At 38.5% G+C, this 18,285-nt stretch overlaps 2 protein-coding genes and 1 long non-coding RNA gene across 5 annotated transcripts; 1 reads left to right on the top strand and 2 right to left on the bottom strand.

Moving 5' to 3' along the window:
• Window positions 1–234: 234 nt before the first annotated feature.
• On the top strand, window positions 235–10,465 carry LOC136780888 (prion-like-(Q/N-rich) domain-bearing protein 25). 3 transcript variants are annotated; one of them, XM_066739466.1, is made up of 9 exons: window positions 333–873; window positions 939–1,152; window positions 5,759–5,887; window positions 8,035–8,175; window positions 8,494–8,622; window positions 8,688–8,945; window positions 9,166–9,261; window positions 9,388–9,459; window positions 9,590–10,465. In XM_066739466.1, the coding sequence occupies exons 2-9, from the start codon at window positions 1,023–1,025 to the stop codon at window positions 9,664–9,666; spliced, it is 1,032 nt and encodes a 343-aa protein (XP_066595563.1). In that variant the 5' UTR covers window positions 333–873; window positions 939–1,022; the 3' UTR covers window positions 9,667–10,465. The 3 variants fall into 3 exon arrangements, with proteins under 3 accessions (XP_066595565.1, XP_066595563.1, XP_066595564.1); XM_066739467.1 differs by lacking the exons at window positions 333–873; window positions 939–1,152 and adding an exon at window positions 4,707–4,842; XM_066739468.1 differs by lacking the exon at window positions 9,166–9,261 and having other exon boundaries at window positions 235–1,152.
• Window positions 1,123–4,330, bottom strand: LOC136780891 (uncharacterized). The gene is made up of 3 exons (XR_010823845.1): window positions 2,756–4,330; window positions 2,411–2,654; window positions 1,123–1,258 (listed from the first exon to the last, which is right to left on the bottom strand). It is a non-coding gene; the product is annotated as an uncharacterized lncRNA (long non-coding RNA).
• Window positions 10,466–10,653: 188 nt separating the features above from the next.
• LOC136780885 (glucose dehydrogenase [FAD, quinone]-like) lies at window positions 10,654–17,813 on the bottom strand. The gene is given in 5 exon segments (XM_066739465.1): window positions 10,654–11,577; window positions 13,685–14,052; window positions 14,302–14,652; window positions 14,820–15,175; window positions 16,126–17,813. Coding segments are annotated over 5 exon segments (2,058 nt in total). The 5' UTR covers window positions 16,755–17,813; the 3' UTR covers window positions 10,654–11,223.
• Window positions 17,814–18,285: the final 472 nt, after the last annotated feature.

Genomic DNA, 18,285 nt, shown 5'->3' with positions numbered 1-18,285 from the left:
CAAATTAATGCTATTAAATTAGGCAAGTTCTTATATTATTGATAATCACAATTTTATATTTATATACATATAAATATGTTTCTCACATAATTTTCAGTGTATTATTAAAATTTGTTGAACGAACCAGTATTTTCTAATTCCTTCCACAGACACGCGTGCGATTAAATAGACAGAAAGCTGCTGGGAACATTAAGAAAAAATTGTATAAATAATTTTTACTATCTCAATTCATACTTAGAACCATTAACGCTAACACCAATTTATAAATTCACTAATACAAAATCCTGTTATCAATGATAGTCAAGAGAGGAAAAGACCAGTGGAGAGTAAAAAATTTTTGCATTGTTATCGCATAATTTCCTTTTTATATATACTATATATAGATCCACACATATATCTGAGGTAGAAATGGATTAAGTTCACTAGAACGAGAAACCCGTTTTGGTGTTATCTCGGGAGAGCAGCACGTGTCTTGATTCTGGAGAGAAGGTATATATATATATATATATATATATATATATATAGTGATATCGGTACCCCAGCATCAGCGTAGGTTGGCTGGTTCCATCGCGTAGTTCTCCGGTCTCCCTCTCCCACTCTCTCTCTCTCTCTTCTCTCGTTCCTTCTTTCCCTTTCTCCCTCTCGCTGGTCGGTCGGCGTATATCGCTCAGAGAGAGCGCGCGCGCAGCTCCGCCACGATTTTCGGAAGAATTCTTCAGGAAGCGACGCGCGCGCGTCTTTTGTTGATATTTCGCGCGCAGGCAAGGAAGTCCGCGCGGTGATCCAAGATCGCGCTGGTGAATTTATCGAGGCGTATTATCAGCGTGAATCAGCAGGTGTTATCGTTAAGAAACTGTAGATAAATTTGATAAGGTGAGGTAGTTGGAGACGCTGCTTGTGAGGAATCGGAGTGAGTTTTCAGTGGGTTCTGGCTGCAGGTCTCACACGCGGAGGGATCTATCGTTGCGGAGGCTGCTGCATCTGGACATGGCCGATGGACCGGTGCTTCGGTAGGATACCCAATGGCGGCGTTCCGGACCCGAGTCCACTACTCTTCTCACGCTGCTGCCTTTGGCCTCCACTCGCTGCTCGTCTTCCTGGCAGTAGTCCTCGCGACCGCGCACGGGCAGCACCAACTCCTGCTCGCTAAACGTGAGTTCTTTTCTCTTCCCCCCTTTTAGAACTTTTCTTTTTATATTTCTTCCTCTACTCCCCCTACCCATCCTTCGGCTCCCCCCTCGACGGATCTCCAACAGTGCTAAAACAAAGCGGAACGTACGCTAAACTACTTCCGATACACCAACTGTGTATATTGCATATATGTATGTGTATGTACAGGGTTAATCATTCGAAATTTCCCAAAGCACACGCGCGTATGAAAATATTTATCCCTCTGCTTCTATTATTAGAGAGATATCAAGGTTAAATTTTGTATGAGATTTTTCGGAATTGATATAGTTTTGGATTTTCCGAAAAGGCTTCGTGTGCAAATTTTATATCTCTTTTAGTTGCAGGGATAAATGGATTCTCGTATATGTATGCTACGGGATGTTTTAAGTGGTGGGCCTTGTATAGGGTAGAATGTTTTAAATTCTCAAAGTAAATGCAACCAAGGAAACGTTTATTTCTGCATATCTATATTAGGGAGTTATCAAAGTTAAATTTTGCATAAGACCTCTCGGAATTGAAACAGTGTAAAATATTTCGAAAAGGCTCCATGCACAAATTTAATATCTCTTGTAATTGCAGAGATAACTGTCTTGTTATATCTACGCTCTGGAGAGTTTTAGCGGCGGGAAATAATTTTTCGTATCATCCCGCGTAAACTACTAAAAATGTCCCAAAGCACATGTACGTAAGAAAACGCTTATTTCCGTATCTCTATTATTAGAGAGATATCAAAGTTAAATTCTACATAAGATTAATTTAAATTAAAATGTTAACTATTTTAAAAAGCCCCGTTTATAACTTTAATGTCTCTTACATTTATAAATTACGAAGAGATATTTCTGCATCTATATCCTGAAATGTTGAAAATGGCGGGAAAATTTATTCATATCAATCCACAGACCCACTTAGCTAATATACTATATATACCGCTATCAATTTTTCCGTTGATCGTTTCTTTTCACTTATTTTTAACTTTTGTGGAACACGGAGATAAGAACTATTATTATTATTCGAAGCGATAATTTTGAAAGCTTCCGATTAGAAGGCCTGCCTCTGGAAGTGTCAGGATTTATCGGTTGAATTGCGGCTATGTATGAAGCCCGTAGGTTATACTTGACGCGGTATTTTAAAATCTGACGTGACTGCCGAGAGACGCGAGCTACTATTTTCGACTGATTATTATCCTCTAAGCGCGCAGTTCAATGCAGGTTATTATACTACACACGAGTGGTGAACAAACCGTTATTGTGCTTGTCATTTCACAGGTTTCAGGCCATTATATCCATTATTCCTATCTCGCGTGTGGGGCCAGGTGTTGACATCCGCCTTAACCTTCCTCCCCTAAACGCAGGTGGCCACCGCTTTTCTTCAGCTCCTTTTTACCGTGTGTCGTGCGGTCTCATATATCACCCACGATCTCTTTCACCTTGTCCAAGCCGTACATTTCAATATAAGCTTATTCTCCGCGACTTCCTTGCAGCACACTTGAAAAAAAAAAGACATCGTTCGTTTCTCTTCCATAAAAGACATTTCGCATTGCCTTCTTGCAATGGATGATGTTAAGAAAGACGAGAGAAACAATTACCCATGGAAAATTTCAATTTCGAGCAATTTCCTATGAAGATAATAATAATGCAATGAAACGCAGCTTTCGAGAGATAATATTTTTTTCAATAAGCGTTTACGAGGAAGTTTATAATTCAGAGGGTGAAAGGTAATTGGAAGGCGGCGACGAATATTATTTTTCTGAATGGTGTTTGAAAGCATCTTGAGGAAAGATTGAGTAATATAAACAAATGGTTACCAAGAATCGGATGGATTCTTATTGGTTTTAGTGGAAGGCTCTTTCTTCGTGGGGAGCTCGCTCGCTTCGTGGGGGGAATCGTAAACATCGTGCCGTGCCCGGATCTACGCTGCTGGTTCTCACAGTTAGCTGAACCTCGAAGGACGAGTCATAATTAAAGAACAGGCAATGGAGAGAGTATAACCCTCTCGTAACCGCGACATTATTTTTCGTCCCATCGCATAACAGTACCCCCAGACATAGGCAATCTATATATACATCCTCGAACTATTTTCTTCACCTAAATTTCCTCAAACAATTAAACTGCAAGAACTAATAAAACAACGTTAATACGCAGAGATTAAAAATTAATGTCTTTATTCGTCGTCGGAGAAAGATAATTGTCTAAAATCGAACTACATCTCTGCGAGCAAAGGCTAGTTTTTCCATCTACTGATAAAATGTATCTATTTGGCGAACATTGCAAATTTGATCAAATTCTATATTAATTTTCAAATTTACTCGACAAAACACATAAATTACCAGGCTATTTACCAGTCGCTGGAAAAACCTAGCCATAATCGGTTATTGTGCGATCATAAATTAATACAGAGGCACGTGTGTAATATTGATATTCAAAGAATGTCTTGCGGGACTCTATTAGTTAACGACCTCCGCTCCATCTGTTAAGATGATTTTAACGCGTAACTAGTTAGCGTCGAGCAAGCAAATGACGCGAGCAATAATAACGTGGTTGGAAGAAGGTGAATTAACGCGAGTCTAATTAGGTTATCTCCATGGAGAAGCGTGACCTTCAATTCGAATACGTCGTAAGAGATAAGGTCACGTTGCGTCTAATGTGACCGTGTTTGTTACTGGCTCGAATAGATTCGTGTTAATAGAACAAGAAGCGTTTAACGAGTCCTGGGAACCAGAGACAATTCGCCGAACGAATGAACGTCGAAGCGTACGTCAAACATAAACAACTCAACTAGCGATGTTGAATGAATGAACTTCCACCAAAATGAAGACCTAAAATTCTAAGAATCGATAAAGCCGATGGTTTGTTTTTAACAGCTGTGTAAAAATTCCTATAACTCGGCTATACAACCAATTTACATTAAGTTAAATCTTCAAAACATAACTTTTCAATTGCTCTTTTTATCACTTGCACATAATGTTCATTACAACTTCTTCTTGCTTTCACCACACGTATATAATAATAATTTAAATGGAATACCGAGCACTGTAGTCGAATTTAACACGCGATAAACCAACGTTAGAAAAACACCGTATAGATTTATTGTAATAGTATACCAGTGTACTGTTATTTCAAAAGCAGAAGACGCAATGATTTGGGAAATAGATATAGATATATTAGCATGGATCTCTTGCGGGACGAAGGAAGGTAAATGAGGCGTGTGTGTTTTTGTACGTGGATGGGAAGGGCCAGGAGAATGTTGTTTCGGCCCGTTGGGTTTGGTAACAATGGCAACGAACTATAACAATAAGAGTATCGGTGGCTCCAACATCGGCACTGGCATCTACAGTGCTAACATTGGCTGGTGCTTCGAGACCTGTACAGAGGAGGGGGGAAGAAGAGTTTCGCGCGACAATTGGCCTGGCTCCAGTGTAGGTGTGCCAGTGTGTTAGTGTGCGCGCAGCATTATGCAAGAGAGTGAAGCCGCTGCCGCGAGAAATTAGTGCGATCGAGGAGGCCAGTGGTGATGGAACCTGCGGACCTAACAACAGCGCCTCCACGTGCACGATGACCACGACGTGGACGGTGCCTGGTATCCAGGGTCTCCTTGTCCTCGTGCCTGTCACCGTCTGCGCCACCATCTCCTATTTCGATCTGCCACCCTGCAACGATAGAAAAACACCCCATCGTACGTATATTCTCTCCGCATCCGCTCTATTCGCTCCTTTTTAATTTCTGGGAATCACCAGAAATCATCAGGGATTCTTTATCGCTCTGTACGAAACACATAAATATATTTAGTAACCAAATTGGTCTAAATGACGTCTAAAAGACGTCTAAAAGACATCATTTGGGGTCTTAATTGCTACCGGTGCCTGAATGTATGGTGTTTGCGATGCATGCATAATTTGTTTTGATTGAGGAAGGAGGAGAATAATGAAGAGCAGAGTTCCAAAACCATCCCATCCTACATATATTCCCTCCACATCCGTTCTATTCACTCTTTTAAAATTCCTGAACATCTACGAGAGTCAAGCGATATTCCATCGTTTTCTATATATGTATATATTCTTGGGACTATGGTGTTTGCGATTCTATACTGTATACGCTATAAAAATAATATATCTATACATAGTTTTGACTAGGAAGAAAAAAATGATGAAGAACAGAATACCCTGCAAGTGTATAGGCCCAGTTTGAGTCGATTCCAGGCCATGACGATGCTCACCGCTAGAAATAATGCTGTAGCTGCTGAACTTTAGCGGTTCCCAGAACCACCAGTCACGAATTTCTAAGCAAAATTGCTCGGTCACGTCTCTACTTGCTATATATACTGTGTTGCTTTGAATCGACTACGATTAATTTTCTTCTATCGATTCATCCATGTAGCTTGTTTTGGCACTGGTTATTGTTATTATTTTTATTATTATACACCATCTTCTCCATTAAGAAAATAATTAATTAATTGTTATATGTATTTTGTCTGGTAACATTTGATTCGTTTACGATACGAAAAAACATTCTCGGAGTGTAATATATACAGTACCGCGCCTTATTTCGTCTATATAGAAATTGGACCACTAATCTGTTTATTTTGCTTTCAGAGACCCTAGGGCCGTGCCAATATGACTCGGATTGCATGGAAAACGCGTATTGCTGGGGCCAACAGGGCTGCAAATGCAAACGCGAATACGTCGTCTACAGAAACCGAACTAATTTCCAATGCCTGAAAGGTAAACAAACTAATCGATAACGATTAAAGCTTCAATGCCAGGGAAGGTCTTTCACGAGCTCCAGTTTTTTTCCATTCTGCTCTACTTTACCTGCGGCACCTCCACAACGATCCACAACTGTCACAAGAATAATAAATATAAGCTGGATATTAAAGTTGCGTATAATTAGGCATGAAATAATTAAATTTCATGGAACTTTGTGCGAGAAGCTGTAGTTAGAACGTTTCTGGGTTAATAGTGTATTTGTTTCTAATCTTCTGAATAGAATGGGATTTGCTTGAGGGGTGAGGGGAGGGGACAAAAGAAAGAGTCCAGACAGTGTTGTGTTTCGTTGTTAGGAAAGAAGTAATGCGAGATGACGAGGCGGAGTCGTGGAACTGGTGGAAGCCTGGTAGGATATAAGAGGCGAGTATAGTGATTTCGAAACGACCCTCTTCAGGAATTAAAAATCTGATTGATCATCGAAGAGTAGCACGAACGTCAAATCGTCGTATTCGTTTCGTCGGCCTTTGTTTTTACAATATTCTATTTAGGTTTACCACTCGTACTTTGTAACACAGTATTTTTATTATTTGCAATAAGTTTACTTTATAATTTACGAGTATCGAGTTCACGAAATTCATTTTTTTCATAAATCTTCATTTAACTTTGCAGAAAGTGGCAGCCCTGATTCTATTAGTATACATGGACGTAATTTGATTCTCTTTCATCCTCATGGATGACCTTCTTCCTTTCCGCTATTTCTCCCATACTCTCGCTTTCCTTATCTCTCATCAAGAGGCACGTTAGTGTCTCCACAACACGCATAATTAATTCGAAAAAAAGACTCCCATTGTATATAATACTACTATATTTCATTCATACAGGTTAATGATCTAATTTTGCTATTTTTTTTATTTATAAACCACTGATTTAGTTGAAAATTCTTATTTAAAAAAAAGTATATATATGGTGGATTGTTATACTATACCTTGCAGTATTCTCTCTGCTTTAACCAGACTGTGCCGGGCTATCTATATATACTATCCCGTATTCCCATCCCATCCGTCCCTTTCTCACGGCCTCGCGCCGCGCCTCACCTGGAGCGTATCGCTCCTTCTCCTCAGTCCTCGTATCGTGCCTACCGAGCCGGCAAAACTCGAGAATCGGACTCTTCGTATACCACCACCACCCTTCTCCACAACTATCTTTTCCTTCCACCCATCCTGGTATCCCGATCGTAAGATTTATCACGCGTGTATAAAAATTCATCTTTTATTTATAACAGAATTATACAGGGTGTTCTCAATTTTTTTTAAACTTTTGAATATCTCGAAAATTATTCGTTTTATAAAAAAATATGTCGGATAGTTATATTGGTTTGGCCTTGGGAGGCTTGTTGAAGGAAATATGAAAATCACCTGTAGTTTTTTAAATGGATCCCTCTATTTTTTATTAAATATTTCTATAGTTTATCTAAAGAGTTTTCCAAAAACTTTCTCGTAAATTTTTTTATTTTACCCAGTCGTATGTACGAGATATTTTGATTTGAAAGTATATGTACAGGTGAGCGACATTACGCCTGTAAGTACTCGTATCGTTCCCGTACATCGCTTCAACCAAACTCGCAACCACATGCACTTCAATTTTCAAGGGCAAATCAATATTACCATTATACTTCCCCTTTCCCACCAAATTACTTTTATTTAACAAAAACTCTTCTAATATGTCTTGTTTCCCATAAATTTAATAAACTCAACTTAAGTGGATCACAATGTATGCAAAGTTCCGATCTCACATTACTGATGTAGTTGCGTTGATGCAGGATCCTCACGTAGTATAAGCTCTATAGAAATATAAAAGAAGAAGGTACACGATCAACGAGCATAACGTAGATTCCTTGAGCAAATTGCAAAATTACACGTGACTTTTGTTAATTGGAGAAACCGTTAGGAGGGGGAGGGAGGTAATGGCATGTGATTCTGGCAAGCCTCGTACGTACAGCTGGCGCATTAGTAATCGGGATAAAAGCATGTTTGAGATTGGCTCGTAAGGGAGTAGAATGGTTGAAAGAGGTAGAGTTAGGGAGAGGGGGGTGGATCACGAGAACGATGACGAATGATGGTCGGGCAAAAAGCAGGTGGAATAAATGAGAAATTCTTTTGCAGTTGCGACTTCGATGGGAGACCCCTGCACAGCGGATGTGCAATGTCAAGTGGCCTTCACCCCTTTGGCTGAATGTAGGGACGACACGTGCCAGTGTTCCTGGGGCTCTCGTTTCGAAAACGGAAGATGCTACCAATCCGTGGGTAAGTAAATCTGCCATTCACAGTGAACAAAGTCCCTTGTTCACCAGTAATTGCTAAAAATATTATTTGATTCAAATAAACATTACTATGAAGTATGACAATGAAACTATTAACTTGATATTAATGAAATTTATGCAAATGAATTATAAATTTAATTTGATCTAAATAATTTATTTTTTAATTGAATCATCCAGAATTTAAAGCTAAGTAAATAATTTCATTAGCGTACTTCATAGGAAGATTTATTTAAATGAAATAATTTTATTTTCAATGTTTATATGATACTTGCTCCAATTTCACCTGTTTTTTCATTTTTAGGCCTGGGTGAAATGTGCCAGACCCATCACAATTGTCACATCAAGGAGAGTTATTGCGTGAAAGGATACTGCGAGTGTACCTTGCAACATCATCCCAGTACAGATATGACCCAATGCTTGAGGAATAAACGTTGGTATATGTTTCGATGCAGTAATCATGATGCTGATGACTATTAAACGCACGTCTCTTGGCAGATCTAAACGAGACTTGTTTGAGCAACGACGAGTGCGTCGATGAGAATTCGAGCTGCAGGGAAGTCTGCAGGTGCAACGTGGATCACGTGCAGTCCAAGGATGGCAGGAAATGTCTGAAAGCTGCAAACTCTATTGAGGAACCGTGCGAAGAGGGGTCTCAGTGCACAGAGTTCCTCAAAGGAGCTGAATGCAGAAATGGAGCCTGCCTCTGCAGGGAAAAGTATCATCAGCGAGGCAGCATGTGTTATAAGAACGTTGGTTAGTGCAGATTAATAACTCGTTAGCAAATGATAATGTTTAATGATGGTGTAGAAGCTTGCAGGTAGTATTTCTCAATAGAACATTATCTCATTTCCCAATGCTGCTTCTATAGAAAATATAATATATTATGCTTGAAACGCATATGTCCTCATTAGAGTATTTAACAACACCTTAATCGCTTTAGTCACTTGATAATTAGTAACTTTATCTATTTCAGCTTTGGGCCAGCGTTGCGACACACACTTGAAATGTGTAACAGACAAATTTCTAGACTCTAAGCAAGTTGACGTTGTAAATGTTGACTGTATACAAGGTATATTATTTCAGCTTCTCAGAAACATTCTCAAACGTTCATCTCCGCAGACTCTGAATTTTTATGGAATCCTGCTGCAGGTGTGATTGATTACAGAAATCCTTAATTCACAATTTTTCTTTGCAGATGTCTGTACTTGCGCTGAAGGCTACACCCTTGGAGAGGATCTAAGTTATTGCATCCCCTTCAGTGATAGTGGTAAGAATTAATTGATTGATTCATTAAATTGCTGTATTAATTATTGTTCGTCCGGGAAGAACAAAGAACAAGTGAAGGATATAACAATGATACGAGAATTTATTAAGTTGATACAAATTTGTTATTTTAGGATCGATGCGAGGACAGAGTTCCAGCTGCCTTCTAATTCTCGCCATCCTCGCGAAAGGACTGATACGATACACCTGATGATAGAATTAATATAGATTTTGATGCTCCTCCTCGGTGGACTATGCTTGCAGCTTTAACCACACAGACGCTAAACATTTATACATAGTTAGTCCGTAGTCGCGAAAGTAACGACTAACATTGGATCGGTATCATTTTACAAAGTAACACGAATATAGTGTATCCTTCTTCCGATTGCAGAGTCGAGGAAAGTATTGATAGTCAAGAAATACGTTTCAACGAGGAGAAAAACCCCGATGTACAATAATTGTTAGATTGACGTTAAGATATTAGATTACGTCTATACCTTTTCTATAGTATAGGTGTGGATTAAGTACCTTAATCAATTTATATATATATATATATACATATTATAAATCTTTTTATTGTTGTTAACGGAGATGATGAAATCTTTTGGAGAGTTTTCGACAAGTTAGTGGTTAGGCTTAAATTATGAATACCAGCCACAGTCTGTTCGGTTTGTAGGAAGCCTCGCAGTTTTTTGTAATCCACTCAAGTAGCCAAAGATTTAATTGTTCGTTCAAGCAGCTGGTAGAAAAGTGATCACTACGACCAACAATCTAGTTGTAGTTGTACTCACGAATTATGGAGTACCGATAATCAAGTAGTATAATATTATACAAATAGCACAAATCAAGAGAAGCTAGTATATAGCAATCGGAGGCTTGAGCGTTGTTAGGGTTAAAGAATTATAAAGAATCGATCTTTACATATTATATATACAATTTAATATATATATATTATATACACATATACACATAAAACAAACAATGTTTCCTTATAGTTTTCTATTAAATTATTTAAAAGCCTTTCTGTAATTCATTGTTTATATCCTTCCGAGAGTTCCCGTTCTCACTGCAAACACATAATACGTGAGATTTAAAAACTCTTAATCGGAAAGAATTAAGATAATTCAACAGAGAAGCTCTGACTATAACGCGTTAATTGTTATTATCTCTGGTAGAATTATTCTATAGATGGTATCACGTTCTTTCACAATATTGGGAAGACTCGTGGTTCACTTTAAGAGTGCTGGTGTAACACTAATTAGCTTTAAATGGCTTGAAGAAAAAGAATTCACGCTTGATAAAAGTCATTTAAAAGACTCTCCTTCAAATAATTTCTTTCGTCGGATTAGTTGGTTAATAATGTTTTTTGTAGTCTCTTCTTTGATAAGGTCAACGGCCTTTTCGGCGATCACGTAAGCAGGAGTATTGATGTGGGCCCTGACTGTAATGCTGACGTCTACCATTCTGAATTCTTGAATTCCATAGACACTGTATCTGCTATCCCCTACATCACGTGCAGCACGTGATGCCATTCTGAAGGTTCTTCTGTCATAGGATTAGTTGATTAATAATATTTTTCGTAGTCTTCCTTGATAAGGTCAACGACCTTTTCAGCGACCACGTAAACAGGAGCATTGGTGTGGTCCCTGATTATAATGCTGTCTACCACTCTGTGGCCTTGAATTTCATAGTCTCAATTTGCTATCCACTAAACCACCTGCAGCACGTGATGTCATTCTGAAGGTTCCTCTGTCATAGGATTAGTTGACTAATAATATTTTCTTCCGTAGTCTTCTTTGATAAGGTCAGCGGCCTTTTCAGCGATCATGTAAACGGGAGCATTGGTGTGGCCCCTGACTATAATAGGTATGATGCCGGCGTCTACCACTCTGAGGCCTTGAATTCCGTAGACTCTCAATCTGCTATCCACTACACCACCTGCAGCACGTGGTGCCATTGTACATGTCCCCACCATATGTCCCAAAGTCGTGCTCACGTGTCTACTGACACAAGCCCAGTAAGCGTCGCTCTTGAAAGGCAAATGCTTGCAGCCTAGGAAAGGCTTTGGCAGTAAAGTAGCGTTGAATCGTTTAAATGCCTTTGTAGATGCTACTTCGATACCCTAAAATGTTAGAATAATTTTAAATAAAGATAAACTGTGTAAAAATATTATTCACTGACTGCAATAATGACTTAACATATATATAAATTCGAGAAATCCAAAATATTAACAAATATAAAAATTATTAATTTACATTATTGTGAGGTGGATTATGCAATTAATTAATATTATACAGTTTATTGTATAAAAACGATTGTACCAACGTTATATGTATATAAAATATTCGTATATTAAAAAAATCCTTGTGCAGCTGTTGCAAGGATTCCAAATGTCTGCTTTGATTTACGAATTCAAGAGTTTAACGGTACGACATTTTTGAGGCTGGAATGATCATGCCTAAAAGCAGTTAGCAGCATAAACAGGTGTTGCAATCCGTCGCAAGGTAAACCTGTCCGATTCAGATGTGCCAACTCTGCAGTATTCGCGCGCGTCAGGCAAGTTTTGTATTTGTGCAAGCTTGTGCAGGGTACCTAACTAATTTATACACACATGTATATTATAAGTTGGGAGCAGCAATTCTGCATTCCTGTTTCATACAAGGAAAGGTTATCTCGGCTTACGTGAGTTTTATACACGTTGGATCAGCTGTATAGCACGAAGAGACCAAGCGTTCATTCAAGATCGAAATGTAATACTCTGTGCGATATCTGCTAATCGCGATAGCTTCTTTAATAACACTTATACGGTATAATCGAGTGTGGTGCATTATTGCTGATTGCATTTATGAAAGGACATAGCTTACATCGAGCGCCGGATATTGCTGAAGAGTCTATATTTTTTTAAACATTTTATTTTATTTATTTACGGACCTGTACTACGTTTGTTAATACAATTGAAGTGAAAATGTGTAACTTTGTACGTATAGAACAAAAATTACTGAAAAATGTCAAAGTTTATCGATAGATATAGTGTTGATAGTGTTCATTTACACCACTATACTTTTTCTTTCCCATGGTGTTGCGTTCGTATTTATGCAGTAGATCTATACATATATGTCAAGAAGAAACCGCACGTTCGTTTAAGATCGAAATTTAATACCCCGCAATCTGCTAATCGATAACTAATATAATAACATTTACGCCATAGCCGCATGTGGTGTATTATTGCTAATTACGTTTGTGCAAGGACAGTTTCCATTGAAAAGAGATTATCATTGAAGAGTCTGCAAATAGGACAAAAACTCCTATATCTTAAAATGTTATATTTCATTTATTCACAGATTTATACAATGTCCTTTTATTTCATAAAGTGCGATGAACTATATATGGCACGAAAACACTGTGTTCGTTCCAAGATCAAAACGCAAGACTCAGTTGTCTCCTAACCGATAACTCAGTTAATAACACTCAGGCTATAACCACATTTATTATATTATTGCTAACTGCGTTTATGCAAGGACAGTCCCCATTGAAAAGAGATCGCTAAAGAGCCTGTAAACAGCCTCCTATATTCTTGAAACTCTATATTTTATTTATTCACGAACCAGCACATTCTTTTTACAATGATTCTGCAACAGAATTCTTCCGAAGATTCCATTGCTGGCGCAATGCAGACATTTTCGCTATTTACGTAGACGTAAAAAAATGTTTATTTCTTCAATTGTAAGAAATGACAATTTTTTTTTTATAGAAACTCTTCCAAGCTCCTCTCTATTTTTTAGTAAAAATAAAAAAAACATAGAACATTATAAGAATATTTATAGAACGTTGCATATTCTATAAACATCCTTATAACATTTAAAGAATTATGAAGCTTACTGCATTCATTCCAAAAGATCCTATCAGAAGAAAATGTTACACCTCTCAGAGCTTCACAGATATAACTAAATTTGTACATTTTATATTTCTCAAGGTCATCTTAAATACTTTAATATACTAGTCGGAGTAGTATCATACAAATTGAGATCAATGTTCTTGTACAAATTAATTGCCACAGCCACGTGTTGGCTTGAGTGAGAGCGAAACAAATGAATTTTAACGTTTTACAGTTCTGGGTCGTCATAAATGCCTGTATACTGTACAGAGTGGTATCATGCGAGTCGAGAGCAATGTTCTTGTACGTAATAAATTACCGGAGCCACGTGTGCGCTTAGTGAGAGTAAACTGACCTTTTTGATTGCTCGAACCATCGTAGCCAAGTCCTCAGGATGTTCGTAGTAGTTTGGCTGGAAGATTGGATCGTCCAGTGGATTCTTACTGCGCAGAGAGACTCTTCCTCTGCTTTTGGGCCTCAGCACAATCGGAACTATGCTGAAACCATCGTAGCCCATGTATTCCTCGAATGCGTCCTTTATAAATTCATCGGACAATCCCAGCAATCCACGCCATCCTCCTGATATATCCCCTGTCAGAGAACTCAATCCTAATACCAATTCGGCGTCTGGTACCTCGGCCCATGATCCTTGACCAGCTATCAGGTTCGAATTCAAAATGTAACCTGGATCCAGTTTTATCGCCGATACGTTGAAGACTTCATCTGTATTAAGAAATTTATATGCAATAACTTTTTCTTAGCGGCTTTTTATATTCCAACTTCTCTTTCAAGATTTATTTGCTCAGATTTCGTTGTTTGATATGGCAGGACTATGTAAAAATTAAATATACAGGGTTAAATTTTGAAAATGAAAAGCAGAAATGTTAAAATCACTAGGGAAAAGTTTAAACATGTGCAATGCCACAGGACAATTTTATCCAGGTTAACCCACAAGACACTTTGTGCACTTACCGTAATTTTTTAAATTGTTGGGTCTTGCCGAGTTCGAGAAGCGAGTTTTTTGTTTCTGAGATACATCGCGTTTGGTGTTGATGAATGCTATTCCATCAGCCCCACCTGCGGAGGTGAACGGGCCAGTGCCCTTGAAGAGGTAATCGATGGTGTTGAGAGGATTGGAGATGAGTCTGGGCTCGACAATCGTGACGCTATCGTTCACCAAAAAGGTCAGAGCTGACATGCTCACATGGTCCTGCAAATTATACCCCACCGGTAGATCCTCAAGGACGTTGATACCAAGGCTCTCTAAGTGATCACGAGGACCGATTCCGGCTAGCATTAAAAGCTGAGGCGAACTCAGAGCACCTGAGACAGACATTGATCGTCGTAAAAAAAGTTACGCCGTAAAATCTGCATAATTGATCGATTATCAATTATGTAAGAAAAGAGCCACGCGTATATATACGATCATCATCAATCGGATGAACAAATCTATCGAAGGTTTCGCAAACGAGACTCGCAATAATATATACCTGCAGAGAGGATTATCTCTTTTCTGGCCTTGACGCTGTATCTTCGGCCATTCTTCAGGAACTCTACGCCAATGGCTCGCTTGCTTCGTGGATCGATGTTCAGCTTTACGACGCGAGAGAATTTTGACAGATGGAAGTTGGGCCTGTTTCGTATGGGTCGGAGGAAAGCTTTGTTCGCGCTGACCCGTCGACCATATCGAAGGTTCACGTGGGCTTTTGAGAAACCGACGATTCTGTCGCTGTTGTAGTCCACAACGTCGTAGCCCAACTCTTGTCCAGCCTCGAGGAATGGTTCCCGAAGAACCGATTCGTACGGTGATATTGTCACGTCAAGGTAACCCCCTACGCCGTGAAACCTATATAACAATCTCAATCTCAATCTCGATATACATATATATTTATAATGGTATAGATTTTCACTTTACGTATACTTTCTATGAAAAAGAAAAAAGTTCGTCATCCATTGTTATTTGAACCATATCGAAATTTCTCTTTCCCTCTGTATTATACGCAAGGTCAAAGGAAATCACCCCCTACATTGTGAAATCTACGATAGTTTTAATCTATTTGTAGTGTATTTTTATATGGCATAGATTTTCATTTTTTGTATATACTTTCTATTAAAAAGAAAATGAGAAATGTTCATTATCCACTGTTATATTTGGACCACATCGAAATTTCTCTTTCCCCCTGCATTACGCAAGTTCGCTGGGAACCAGGCTCCTATACGTGGCGCAATCGCTATAGCGAACAACATTTTGGCAATGTATGATATATATATATATATATATATATATATGTAAAAATCGATCAAGACTCATCTGACAAGTGTTTCTCAATGATCGAGTGAAATCTAACGAATATTTTCTGAATTTCAGCAAATTATTAATGAGACTTTCTATTTCAGGTGAGGCTCTTATCTGCGCAACTCCTATATATATATATATATAAGAGTTATTATAATTTTTTCACATAGGACCTTTTCCTAGAATGCCAATAGAAGAGACCTTGGAAGAAGGACGCTGAGAGAAACAATCGTTTAATTCAAATAAATTTTTAATTCAGTATTGAGATGATAGAATATTTACCCGATACTAAAATGAGCTGTATTTAAATAATAGATTAAAGTCTATGTGTATGTGTGTAATTAAAATAATACTTACGCAATCGAATCAAGATTAATTTAAAACAAATGATTTCTTTCTCAGTCTAGATATTATGGAAAAAAATTTATGACTTTATGCATCTATGATCTTCGAGGTTGAGCGATCAATCCACGAAGAAAAAAAAAATAAATTCCACATGCGAGAAATTGGATTCGTTCTTTCACCTGACGTCCTGTTCAACGAGCTTGCTGTTTTCAGATTTGATAAAGTACGGGAGGAGGTCTTTGTAGGTCCAGCCGGGATTTCCTAGTGCGGCCCATTCGTCGAAATCGGACGGGGAGCCCCTGGAGTAGATCATGAAGTTGACCACGGAACTTCCTCCAACGGCTTTTCCGCGGGCCCAATGGCAACGAGCATCTTTCATCGCCAGACAATAACCTCCCTCCCGATGACCTCCAGGAAGCCCACGAGTCGCCCGAGAAGACGGCTCGCTCCTGTATCCCCAATTGTAGTCGGTAATGTGCAAGACTGGCGCTATCAGAGGAACATCAGTGAGGAAAATCTCGTCTTTTCCAGCTTCCAGCAGTAAAACCTGCCATTCAGTCTTCTCCGTAAGACGATTCGTTATTACGCAACCGCCTGAACCAGCCCCCACCACTATAAAATCATACTCTTCGTCCATATAAAGCTGATCGTTCACCATGTCGCTCGGCTCTGGGAAACCCGAGAAAAAATTCTCAAGGGTCTCCAGAATCCCCACCGTAAAAATGCACTGTGACACCCTTGCAAGTAATGCAATCATCAACACTAATGATCGTATCCTCCTCATTTTGCAATTGCACGTCTTTTATTGCTAATCCCTTTATTTTCACGATTCTGCTTCTCGAATATTTTTGGTTATAATAATGATGACAATATTGATCCTTGTTATTTTACACGTACATATGTGTCTCATATAACAACTATTCGCGAAATTTACATGTTATTATCGTTTTGCACGAGAACGATGACGCCAATTGTACCTGGTGAGAATGAGAAATGAGCGCGAATCATAATTCTTTGGTTTATTATTCAGTAAAGAAATTGTGAGTGTATCACAATGCCAGCATTGAGAATTCTCAAGAGTATCTAGTGAAAAATTCGACTATTGCGATCATATCACAGTAATAATGCTCGAAATTCAACGCCACCTTGAATATCGTGCATAGAACGCATGTCTTATGCAGAGAGCTCAACCACTTTTCAAATCTATGCTAGTGATGCTCCTTTGATTCCTAACACTGTCACGTGTATTTCGAAGAACATAAAGCTTGTTTATTGTAATAAAATCACACACTACACAAAACTATTCTACACATTACTAAAATTTGAAACTTTATTAAAGCCTGAAGATCGGTCACGTCTTATGCAGAGAGTTCAACTTTTTCAGATCACTTTTGATGATATTCATTTAATTCCTAACACAACCGGACATATTTTCAGTGAAAGAATTGATTTATTAGAACACATTCACACCTACAAAAACTAATTTATACCGATACTAATGCTCCAAATTGAACTCCCCACCTTGAAAATCGCGAAGGGGCGCATGTCTTATGCAGAGAGTTCAACCATTTTCAGGTCAACACTGCTGATCCTCTGACTCTTAACTCCATCGCGCGAATTTTTAAAACTAAAACTGATTTATTATAATACAATCACCCACATGCACACACATTATTGTACCGATCGCAGTATCTTGTAAAGACTTTTCTTGCAAATTTTTCTGGAAGCGATTAAGCGAACAACTTCGAGTACCGCGTTATCACGTTTGGGACGACACAGTCTATCCACGGTAGGATTTAACAGTTGCTTTTGGAAGTTCTGTTGATTGTGTGTGTATAGTAACGATACAGGTGGCACAGCGGCCGATCGAAGACTGCATCAAAGCTGGAACGATAAGCTGTGAGAACCGAGCATTGGGCGCACAACCCACGGACAACGAAGGTCAGGTTTTCAAGCAGCACCCGCAGACGCAAGTGGGACAGCTTCTCTCTCAAATATTTTATCCAGCCAACTGTCCGAATTGCACAATTGACCATCCGAGGCATAATGTCCATCGTGAGTTTTTTAATTGGCATATATGTAAATAATATATTACAGTAGCGCAATAAATTTATTATAATAATTACATAAGTTATAAGATTCACCCCATTCTTACAAAATTCACAGGAGACTCGTGTGTACATATATATTACTTATTAAAGAATGAAAAAAGTACTTTCTTTAACCCTTTCACGTCCAAATGGACTTAAATTGTTATTTTTTAAATTTCAGTTTTATATATTACTTCAAGTGTAATTTCTATAAAAATGATACAG

Source organism: Prorops nasuta, unplaced genomic scaffold, assembly GCF_024137725.1.
Source record: "Prorops nasuta isolate Cenicafe-Biocafe unplaced genomic scaffold, Cenicafe_Pnas_1.2 PNAS00021, whole genome shotgun sequence".
Taxonomy (NCBI): Eukaryota; Metazoa; Arthropoda; class Insecta; order Hymenoptera; family Bethylidae; genus Prorops; species Prorops nasuta.
Note: the sequence above shows the minus strand (reverse complement) of the source record. Positions and strands in the feature narration are given on the sequence as shown.